The sequence below is a fragment of the Rhizophagus irregularis genome, chromosome 32 (genome assembly GCF_026210795.1).
Source record: "Rhizophagus irregularis chromosome 32, complete sequence".
Lineage (NCBI taxonomy): Eukaryota > Fungi > Glomeromycota > Glomeromycetes > Glomerales > Glomeraceae > Rhizophagus > Rhizophagus irregularis.
Window position 1 is genome coordinate 855,028 of NC_089460.1, and position 12,254 is coordinate 867,281.

General features: G+C 22.4%; 2 protein-coding genes across 2 annotated transcripts; one reads left to right on the forward strand and one right to left on the reverse strand.

Moving 5' to 3' along the window:
* On the forward strand, nt 1-357 carry OCT59_022999 (uncharacterized protein; the record flags this gene model as incomplete). The annotated part of the gene is made up of 1 exon (XM_066150486.1): nt 1-357. The coding sequence occupies one exon, from the start codon at nt 1-3 to the stop codon at nt 355-357; it is 357 nt and encodes a 118-aa protein (XP_066006513.1).
* Nucleotides 358-3,478: 3,121 nt separating this feature from the next.
* OCT59_023000 (uncharacterized protein) lies at nt 3,479-6,079 on the reverse strand. Its single transcript, XM_066150487.1, has 5 exons — nt 5,802-6,079; nt 5,647-5,665; nt 4,898-5,520; nt 4,663-4,806; nt 3,479-4,566 (listed from the first exon to the last, which is right to left on the reverse strand). Exons 1-5 carry the CDS (start codon nt 5,929-5,931, stop codon nt 4,466-4,468), a joined length of 1,017 nt encoding a protein of 338 aa, XP_066006514.1. The 5' UTR covers nt 5,932-6,079; the 3' UTR covers nt 3,479-4,465.
* Nucleotides 6,080-12,254: the final 6,175 nt, after the last annotated feature.

The following is a 12,254-nucleotide window of genomic DNA, read 5'->3' on the forward strand; positions in this document are numbered from 1 at the left end:
ATGAAAAAGCTTCGTGTTAAAAAAACTGTTTATTTAAAAGATGGGACTATCTTCGATTTTATGATTCATCCATCTAATGATGAATCAGAAGTCATTAAAAGTTCTCTTTTAGATATTTCAAAACTAAAAGTCAAAATATATAATAATACAAATAGCAAAACTGATCAGGCTAAGTTCAAATTGGTAGAAGAATTGCTCAGAAAGGCCAGTATTAAGGGATTTAACCTTTCATATCCATTAGAATCATCTCCTAATGTCTTTTCTCTCAAACGTATGAGCCAATTATATTGTTCATTATGTGAATATATTATTCAATATAAAAAGTTTTATAGTTTTCACTGTTATCGTGCAAACTAGAAAAAACTATCAGGCAAAAGAAAACCTTCAATAAAGCTTAATCTTAGTAAGACATCTTTAAACTGAAAAAAGAACTTTTCAGCTTCAGTAAAATTAGAATGATCCAGAATTTCAAATTCAAATAATCATTTTATGTGATGAGATTTAATATGTATGTGTATTTCAAATAAGAAATATTCCTATGCTGAAGTTTACTATGGAGCAATCCAAATAACTGTTGCCTACATTCAAAATAAAATTCTGATATGAATATTAAAGTATAAAAATTCAGAAAATGGACTTTATTTTGATATAAGACCTGAACTAAAGATTACCAAATTTGAGATTAAAATAATTGAATATAAGGATAAAGTAGTGAAGTTAAAATCTTTAATAGACTTAGCAGTTATTTAAGATTTAATAGTTTATGTAGATTATAATTTCCTCCCATATCTCATAAGCGCTTATCATCCAAACACAGATTTCTTTAACCTTTTCCTAGGATTTTTGGCTAAACCAGTGATGAAAATTAACAAAGAAATTATGGATGCTATTATTTAGCATACGAAGAATATAATTAGTGCTGAAAATGTTGAACTTCATAAATATTTTTGAAAGTAGTAGGTATTTTTAATGTAAAAGCTAGCAGAAAAGTCTTGAACGATCTTAATGTTAAAATCTACATTACAATAGTGCAAAAAAAATATTATTACAGATTTTATTAGTGATAAAGTTCTAGAAGAGCATCTCCATTTTGTTATATCGAATTTGAAAAAAATTCTTGGATATTTTAATAATCCCTTCAAGTTCAAAAGCTTATTATTATAAATAAAACTGGGATGTCTAGTGGAGAATAGCATAAATTTAATAAATATTTTAAATGCTATATGAAGAAGAAAAGGGTTATTTATAAAATGAAAAAATGCGAAAGCTTAAATGATTAAAAGATTTTGCTGGATATATGATTACAAATAACCAGAATGCTCTAATTAAAATAGACATAGAAGATTCTTGTGTATAGAGCTCCAAAAATGATTTGCATAAACTCACATTTTTGACTCGCATAATTGTAAATTTTCATTTAATTATATTCTAATTTAATAAAAAGTACTTTAAAATTAAGGTTTTTGACTCGCGACTCGACTCAACTCGACTCATTAGGAGCTCTACTTGTGTAGTGTGTTTTAATGTCTCACCATATTATAAAAAAAATACAAAGTATTTTAAAAGACTAGAAAATATACTTAATCATCCCGATGTAAAGTTGCTTGGCTAAACTCATTTTAACATCTAAACTTTAATTAGTAATAGTTTAAACTATGATAAAAGGTTTCGACAATAGCTAAATGTCTAAACTATGTCTAAACTTTCTAATTAAAATAAATAATTATTAATACATTATTATATATATATATATATATTTTTTTTTTTTTTTTTTTAAATGTTCAATCACGTATCATTTTATTAGAATATATTTGGACTACATAATAATCACAACTATTCTGTAAATGATACTCCCAGCTCCCGCAGTCCGATCAAACATTAATTATTATATCACAAATAAAGTAAGAACAAAATTAAAAGTAAATCAAAAGAATTAAAACCAAAATACCATACTGTAAACCAAAATTAAACTAAAAAGAGAAATAAAAGTAAAATAAAATTATAAATAAAAAGTAAATAAAAATTTTTTTTTTTTTTTTAAGTAATTATTATATATATTTAAATAAATTTTTTATAAATAAATATTATATAATTATTAATAAATATAGTTAGACTTCCATATAGTAACATTTCATATAGTTACATCATATAAAATTTCTCCTTATAATCACACCTTTAGGAAAATCCACAAAAACCTTTATAAAATACATTATATTCTTTATTATATAAAAAAACATTATAACAAAAAGCCTCTATATAGTTATTAATTTTTATAGAACCGATTAAATAACTATATAGAGATCTGACTGTACTAAATACTAATAATAATATATAAAAAGTAAAATTATAAAACTGGTTATTAATTAAACTTACTATATATTTTAATATATATAATGATTTAAATAATTAATATAATGAAATTTTATAATTGCAAACCTGGTTAAATTTAATATATATTCTAGTATAATAGTTTAAAAATTTAATATAATATATAATATAATAAATCATATAATTTATTATAATAAATGGTAAACTTTATTAATTACTATGTAAAAATATGTCTAAACCTTTCACAGTTTTACCAGTTTTATCAGTTTCGCAGTTTCATAAATAGTTTCAATTTCAACAATTATCTAAACTACTTAGTTTTGCCTAGCAATCTTATGCAAAATTATATAATTTAACCAAATTGAAAATTTTTTTATAATATTATTTATTTTAATTTAGAAATTGCAAACAAATAAACCATTTAAGAGATAAGTATAAAAAAAAATAAAAGTAAATAAAGAATATAAAAGCCAGTTTTAAAATTTAAAAATTTTTTCAATAAGCAAAATTTGTGATAAATATAAAAGGTTATATATACTATATATTGATTATATTCTGAGTACAGTAAAGAAATAATTAATAATAAATTTTTTGAATAATATTAAACATTCTAATTTTTTTTAAAAATAAACAATCATAGAAAATTATTATATTTTTATATCTGTTATTTTTAAATGGATTACTATTTAAATTAATAAAAAGTTTCTAGTCAAATTTAGATTTTTATAATTTTTTTTTTTGTATTTAAATTTATAAGTTGCTAAAAAATTTAAAATCTAATTTTTTGAAATTTTTTATATTAAAAATTTCAAATCTTTAGCAAAAAGGAAATTAATGGTTACATTCATCTGTTCTACTAATTTATTTTAAAAATTATTTTTAATTAAAATTTCTGTTTTTAATGTTTTTTTCATTCTTTATTAATATAATTTTGCCCGTTATTAATAAGTCTGGGAATCTAAATAAATTTATACATTTCTATTAACCATTTCAGTAGACCTGAAACCTGTCGAAAATTATAATATGATCTACATTTCTTGGCATTTACATATTACTAATCAATTATTTCAAATTGATGAAAAAGATATATTATGAGTTGTACCACAAATAATAACAATATAAATAAATAATTTAATGATCACGAGAACATACAACATACAAGAAAATAAAAAATATATTGTTTTATTTATTCATTAATTAATTTAATATGAAAATACAATAAAATTTTAAAAAGAATAATTTAAATGACAAACCGTCAAAAATTATTACAAAAGAACTCGATTTATATATTGTTTTTAAATTCAAGTAGCACAAAATTTTTTCTTTTCTCAGTAGGAGAGGATTACAAAATAGTGATGGAGATTCTTCAACTTACCGAACAATAAATCAATAATTTTTTTTCAAAAATTTAAATCACCTCACTTTTTTTGTTAGCAACACCAACCCAAAAAAATTATTTGAAATATTGGAATAATCACACATATTTGGTTTTTTTTCGTAAGTATAAAATCTTGTTTGATTTGCAAGAAAAGAAAAAATATATATATGCAAAGAAAAAAAAATATGTGCAATCAAAAAAAAAATTTGTATAGTAAGTAAAAGGAGATATCCCAAAATTATGTATAAGAATAACCCACAAATACGAAAAAAAAAGAAATTGTAAAAAAAGGAAAGAGGATATGAATATTATTAAAATGAATTGCAGATGTAATACATTAAAAAAAATGAATGAAAGTATATATATAATCTTTAAATAAAAAGGGGTGTGCGAAATGATTACAAATGTTACCAAAGTTACCTACGAAAAATTTTGCTTTGGTGGATAAACAATCAGCCGTTTAAATAAAAAAAAAGATTTAAATTATGGGGAGTTGGGGAAATAAGGGAGGAAACCCAAACTTTTCTAAAGAAAAGGGAGAGAATCTATTTTGGTGATGTTACAATAATTATTATTAAATAACAAAATTATAATATTATATAATAGATTTAAATAAAATGTTTCTGCACGTCAATTAATAGTTCTTTATAGAAGAAAGATAGCGGCGTACCAGCCCGCTTACCCGTTTCCAAAAAAAAAAGTCTACATAAATTATTCACAAAACCTATAATATTAAACATAAAAAAGGACTCAAAGAATCTACATATTATCCCACGACATTTGAGTCATATCTAACATAGCTGCTTCATACGGAGGTGAGGGATACATTTTTTGTTGATATTGGAAATCGCAGAATAAATCTTCTGATTTTTATAGTCAAGAATAAATAAATAAATAACAAAAAGTTAATAATTAAAAAATATGATAATGTATAAATATATCAAACAAAACAATACCATTTAATTGATCTGGATGCTGATCAAATTGTAGATGTAAGGTATTTGGGTCAACAATATGATGTTCTATAGGTATATCCATCGTATAATTAAATTCTGATGGTGGAAAATTGTGTTGTTCAAGTATGGAAGCGGGATACATCACTAAACAAATTTAAATTTGAAATAAATCATTGCATATTTTTAAAAAAAAAATCGTTTTTTGCGTAAAAATAAAATATGTAAATATACATACACTCATATGGTGATAAGCATGGTTGTTGTTGGTGATGATGAGTTTCGATGGGCTGGTTTATTTCGGGATTTTTACTGTCTATCACTTCTGACGTTTCTAAGTCGTAATCTTCCTCAGTGTTCCCATTACTGATGTCATCGTCAGAACGACATTCTTCTGTTTTTATTTGAATATCAATGGACTTTATTGACTCTTGTGCATTGGTAGTTGTGGTGGTGTTATTATCAGCTTCGTTCTTTATCTCTGGTGAATTTTGATTTTTACCGCTGCTGATTTTAGCGTCCTCCTTCACTTCATCAGCTTGAGATGTAGATGGTTTTGATTCTTCGCGTGGCGGAATAGGTTCTAATCCTAACTTCTCTCTTAATTTATTAATTTCCTCACGTAATAAGTCATTTTCGTTGCGAATGCTTCGCATCTCCTTATCGTGCAATTCGTCTTTCTTACGGGCATTATAAATAAAATCTAGAGATTTTTGCACAATTATTGACTTTGAAGGTCTACGAACTTGCGCTAAAGAAGGGAGAGCGTGGGCAAGCTCTTGAAATTTTGTGTTTAAGCATTCTCGTCGTGCCCGTTCGACAGCGTTGTGATTGGCTCTTCTTTCAGCTGAATTTGTATTTCTTAAATTATTAAAAATTTTAATTAATAAAATAAATATATAAATTCTTATTATATGAATCAAAAAAAAAATATATAAATATATATATTCTTGTCTTCAAGATATATATCTCTTCAATCATACTTACTTCTTTGCAGCATTTGCGACTAAAAATTTCAAATAATTTGAAAAAAAAAAAGTTCAAGTAGTGAATAAATATTTTTTATTCTTAGATGAGGAGAGTAATTAAAATAAAACTATGAATAAACACTCTTTATATAAAATAAAAAGAGGTAGACTTACTTGAAGGTATCTGAAAGGTAAAGTTTGCACAACCGTTTGGATGATGATGCGAAGGCATTCGGCTGTTTATGGCGTGTAAAGAAGGTTGTGGTGTGAAGCTGATAATGGTTCCACCGTTGACTGTCCCCATGATTTGGCTGATTGTTTATCGCTTATACATGCAAAGAGAGAGGAAAGCCTGAAGGACGCCGAATGCCTATAGGAGGTTGTTGAATATTAACGGCCGCTAGCCAGTGCACAACCAAAACAAAATTAAAAAAAAAACGATGAAAAAGAATGAGTGAGAAAATTGGGCAAAGGAATGGTCTTTTATTTACGGGGGGAATAAGCCGAACTGATGACCGATTACGCTCTCTGTACAACTCTGGTTTTCTTTAATAATACTAGTGTTAATCATTGATTGAATTGATTAATCCCTTTTTGTTTTTTTTTTTCATAAAATAAAAAATAAAATGAAACTTTTTTTTTGTAACTTATGTGATACTATTTATTAAAGATAAACATAACTGTTACGGCAATTTTTTAAAAGTACCCTTGAATTCTGATACAATAAGCTAAACAGGAAAAAATTTTGTTAATTTTTATTTATAAAATTAGTTGTAGGGATGAAACGTTACAGCCTCCTTCCTCAATTATCATACTGAATATTCTGCTAACAAATTAAAAACTAAAAATGGAAAGCAAGTAATTTAACTTTTAGTCAAAAATGCGAAAGAAAGAATGAGGCAAAATGATGAAAACGTAATAAGACAATACGATGTGAATCGAGGCTTTAACATGATGGGCTTAGAACTTTTTGGTAAAGGATATTACAATAACTCCTGGATTGGATTTATTGGGATTTTTAAATAAAATTAAAAATTTTTTTTTTTGTAATATTGTAATATCATATTAATAAAATAAAATAAATAAATAAAAAATAAATAAATAAATAAGTAAATAAATAAAAATTATTCTATACTTTAAAAAAAATAATAATAAATTATTAATCATAAATAAAGAGTATTAATTAATCTAACAAAAATAACAAATAAAAATAGCGATAGATAAGATCGTTAAACGTTCTCTTACTTCTAAACGATGAAGAATCGTTAAAAAATATTCAATAGACAAATAGTCGTTCCTGATATTAAATGATCAAAGATGGTGTTTTTTTTTTAAGGAAGAAAAAAAAGAAAATTTATTACTGCGGTTCGCGATCGGATCGAATCCTATACGGCGCAGAAATTACGAAATTTCTTTTTTCTTTCTTGAAAGAAATTTTTAGTAAGATCTACAAACCTTTGTAATTTTTTCTTTTCATTGATTGGTTTTTGATTTTTCTAATCCATGGTGTTGGAATCCCGAAAATTTTTCAGATGATGATTTAAAAGATATCGGAAACATATCTTTTAGTACAAAATGAGAAATTTTAATTTAACACACATTTTGATACGCCGTAAAAGTCGAATATTTGTATTATATTTTTAATATTGCATATTTATTTACTAATTGTTGATCACTTTTATACTCTCTTCCGTTAAAATTTTAAAATGATTCTTTTTTCTTCTACAAACAACGGAAAATCTATCGTTGATACTTGGAAAAAATTATAAAATAAACAAGAGTGATTAGGTTCTTTGTTTTTTATGTTTTTTGTTGTAGCAATATCTGATCGTTGTTTCATGTCGGAATCCTTAATTTACATTATATCTATCATAGGTAACTTGTAATACATACAAATATAAATTTTTCCAAGTAGAAAGTCAAAAAATGATAAGAAAATCTGTGATACTGATTTCGGAAATCATCGGTTAGTAAGTATACTTTATTTTGCATAATCTTGAATAAATAAACTTACATACACGGAAAAATTATTGGTTATTTTAAAGGTCAAAATAAAGTTATTTCTAAACGACATTTCTGTATTTTGTACATTAGTATTTAAATTAGTACTCTGATATATTTATATTCTGTTTGTAAACTAATATTTAATTAAAGATTCTAGAAAACTTATTTTTTGCAGATAGTTAATAATATATATATATAATTTGTCAAAGTTTAATTTTAAATTATAGGAAAGTAATTAATAACTAAATTAAATTAAATCAAATAAAATTGTTAAAATTGGATGCTTGATATTTAAATTAAATATTAATAAAAATTTATTTTTTATAAATTCAAATAGAATATTACTAATAGTTCAGTTGGTTTTAAAGTTAAGTTAAAATAAAATAATTTAAATTACAAATTAAACTATAACATTCAATAAAAAATTTGATTTATATATATATATATATTTTATATTTATATAAGTAAAATGAAAGTAAAATATAATAATTAAAATTAAATTTACAATTATTTTTTCAAAAAAAAAGCTGACTAATTACCACTTACTATACTTATATAAATAGAGATATATAAGTTATAAAAGACTTTAAAAAATTTAACCAATATTTATTTTATATAAATGCTAATTTATTTTATACTACTTTCTATTTAAAACTGTTAATTTTTTTTCTACTATCAGAAGAAAATTTAATAAGAAAAAAAAAGGAGTAAGCTTATATTAAACTAAATATTACATAATATGTATAAACCTTTTAAATAAGCTTAAATTTAATAATTAGTAACCAAATTATAATATTTATAAATTATATGAATTTTATTAAATGTAATAAATGTAAATTCTCTTACTAATTTCTTTATTTTTATATTTATATTTTTACTTTAAATTTAGATATATCTAATATTTTTATATTCTATTAATTTCTATTATGATTAAATATAAAATTAAAATTAGATCAATTTTAACCTTCAAATAGTTAAAATGGTTAAAATAATTTTGACTTGAACCTTTTAAAAGTCAAAATAATCAAAATTATATCAAAGTTATTATATAATTTTTATATTAAAAAATTACTATTAAAATTTAAAACTAATTATCTCTTTATCTAATAATTGAATTTTAATAATCTTGGTACCATTTAATTCAACTCATTGAGAGAATTTAAATAATATATATTTTATATCTATAACTTTAATATTAATAAAGTTATTATAATTTGAAGTTTAATATTTTTTTTTTTAACTGCAATGCATTTGAAACTTTATTAAAAAAATGTTAAAGCTAAATTACATAAATAAAATAAAACCTTAAACTATAATCTAATATTATTAACAACTAAACCATTCATCATGCTAAAAAGCATACCATGTGTGTACTATCAGATAAAATTTTTACTTAAAGAGTAAAATTCATTTGAAACAGTCCATTCTTAATATATAACACTCCTCTTTCTACATAAAATAATCATAAGACCTATTATATTATAGTCAAAAATAAAAAAAGAAAAAAAAGATTTTAAATTCTGCAAAATAAATAAAAAAAATTTCCATCCTAATTACCTTTTTTTCAAACTTCCAAAGAGAACAAATATTGGGCAACTTTTTCTAATCAAGTCATAAGATCCAATTTGCGTATAATTAAATTAAAATCAACTAGCCATAGAAAAAAGAAACTTTATACTCACAAATAAACTTCAAAATTGTAATTGAAGAAGATTCTATTTACAGTAAAGAATCATATATTGAAATAAATCATATTATCTACTATTAGATGTTCAAGTGTACAGATTGAAAAGCTGAATATTAATGGTCTTTTCAAACTAAAAACAATTTTCAAACCCTTATGTAAGCTCTAACCAAAAGTAAATAATAAAATAAAATCTAACAAGTATATTAAAAAAAAAGATGTAAAAAAAAGAATTTATCTTTATCCTTCTTCTTTTAAAGTATGTAGAAATAGTTGAAAGTGAATCTTAAAGTCTTTATCAAAAGTTATTTAAAAATAAATCGATATTGATTAGTTTTACAATATCAGATAAAGATTAAACCAAATAAGCTATTAAATTTCCATAAGTAATTGTCTATTTTTGAGTTAAACCCAAAGTGAAAGTAAAACATGTCCAGTTTAAGATGTGTTTTAGTTTAAAAATTATTAAAAAATATTCTAATCAAAAGTTTTATAACTTGATGAATAGAAAAAATCAGTGGTAAGGAGTAAATAATAGGCAAAGAAAAAAAGTATAGAAAAGTTGTATGTAAAGTGCTCCAGTAGGTTAGCAAAAATCTTTTGAAAATAGTCTTTATATAAATACTTAAATCATTATAAAGTTATTACATATTTTTTATAGCATTTGAAGAGCATCAGTCTATTAGTATAGATATTATTTTATTGTAAATAGTTAATAAAGTCTTTGTTAATAAGAATATCATCATCATAACCTCTTTTTATGTTGAAGGCTTTATTTATTTTACTTAATGTTATTGCAGGACCCCGCTTACTTATAAAATAGATTACCCCCAGGCCTAAGGTAAAAATCATATATAAAATTCTTTGCAGATCCTACTATAAAAGGAAATTTTATGTTACATTGTTATGATTTTTTTTCTTTTTAGCTAATTAACCAATAGAATTTAAAAAAGTAAGGTAAAAACTATTAGTAAAAGGCTAATTTTCTATGATGACCTTTATTATAAGTAAGTGGGTCCTATTATTGCTTAATACTTGTTCTATATATTGTTGTAAGTCTTGCTACTACTTGTTCAGAGTAATATGTCTCTCTAGACTAAAATAAATTTAGAAACCCACAAGATAGAAAACTATAAAAACAAAGAAAAATAAAAAATAAAAATAAAAAATAACAAAAATTTTACTAGAAGTAAAGTATTTATTAAAAAAAATAAAAGTTTATAATAAGCGAAAATAAAAATTTTTTTTATTAAAATTTTGGTTATAAGTGTTAGCAGAAAGAGTTTCAAGTTTTATAATATTTTGCATTTAATTAAAATCATATAATATAATGTAATTTGACTATTTCAATTTCAATTTTAACTTTTAGACTTTCAAATTGAAATATTTTAACTTTTAGGTTTTAATTTTAGTTTTATGTATAATTATAATTAATTTGTGATCTGAATGTTAATCAGTAAAAATTCGTAAATAATAAGAATCTGCTGTTATTATAAAAACAAGTCATTTTTTACATTTGAAAGCTGTAGTTTTTCTGCTATATTGAGTTATTCCGATTTTTGCATTTTTTTAAAAATCAAGTAGAATTGAACTGAATAATTCCAGTTTAGTTTTTATTTAAGTTTGGTTTTTACCTGAATTGGAAAAAAATTGCACTAAACAGAATTTTATATATAATTTATAATTTTGATAATTAATTATTAGATTTTTAATAAAAAATATGTAAATATATAAATAATTATATAATCTAATTAAAATTAAAATAGTTTGTTAAATCATATTTAAACATTTTATTAAATTATAACTAAATAATATTAAAAGAATAATTTTACTATTATTCAATTTATTTTAATAAGATAATTTAAATAATATATAGAAATTATTAAAATCTGATTGCTAAAGTATTTTTTAAAATTAAATTTTTTTTGGCTGCAGTATATTCAGAACTTTATTAAAATAAATAAAGTTAATAGATATATGTGTAACGTAATCGAAAAAATAAAACTAATTTATTAAAAACTGAACTATCTATTAATTTATAATCAAATAACCATGTATGCATTATCAAAGAAAACTTCAGACTAGTAAAGTAAAATTAATATGTAATTGTCCTTTTTTAGAAGGAATCTCTTCCTTCAGATTTATGTTCAAGTGCTCTTAAAACTAATTTACTGTAATTACAATACAAAATCCGAAACCTTTATGGAAAAAAAAATAAAAGAGCAATAAAAAAAAAGTTAGAGTAAAAATAATAAAGTAAAAGAAAAAAAAAATTAATTCAAATATAAGTATCTACTATAGTGGTATATCTTATTCTATAACTCTTCTAGTTTATTCAGTCATCCTATCAGTTAATAAGTATTTTTATGATATATCGTTTTTCAAAAAACCTTTCCTTTTATTTCAAATTACTTAAATCTTTTAATACTCACTTCTTGGTTTTGCTTCTGTTGCAAATTGATCTTCTTTAGTGATCTATAAGATCAATTTAAAATAAGCGTAAAGTACTTTATTTATATACTTTAAATTCTTAAAATTGAAATTCTTAGTTAATGATTTTATTTAAGTTTATCTAAGTATCATAATAAGTAATCAATTTTGAGTATTTTTTATTTTGAACAATCTTAAAAACTTCACATTTAGTAAAAAAAAGTAATAATTAGGCAGAGTTTTCAACAGAATATTAAATACCAGTTATTATTAATTTAAAAATATCCATTAAAATTGCCTAGAATTTTCATGTTTTTTATGTTACTTCAGATTTCAGATTACTGAAAACTATTGTACTGATAAACCTCCTAGAGGAGTAATCTAAACTCCTTTATTCCATTAATTTAGGATCATGATATTAAGATTTATTGATACTATAAGTATTATATATTTCTTCTGCATCTTGAACTTTATAGCTAAAACATTATCCCAAGCCTTAAGATAATTAA

What these genes read in the sequence shown, in the direction of transcription:
- OCT59_023000 (XM_066150487.1), bottom strand. Translation starts at nt 5,931, where the DNA reads ATGGGGACAGTCAACGGTGGAACCATTATCAGCTTCACACCACAACCT. An exon ending in ATGCTTATCACCATATGAGT is followed by an intron (nt 4,807 to 4,897) that starts GTATGTATATTT and finishes AAATTTGTTTAG; the next exon opens with TGATGTATCCCGCTTCCATA. An exon ending in GCATCCAGATCAATTAAATG is followed by an intron (nt 4,567 to 4,662) that starts GTATTGTTTTGT and finishes AAAAATCAGAAG; the next exon opens with ATTTATTCTGCGATTTCCAA.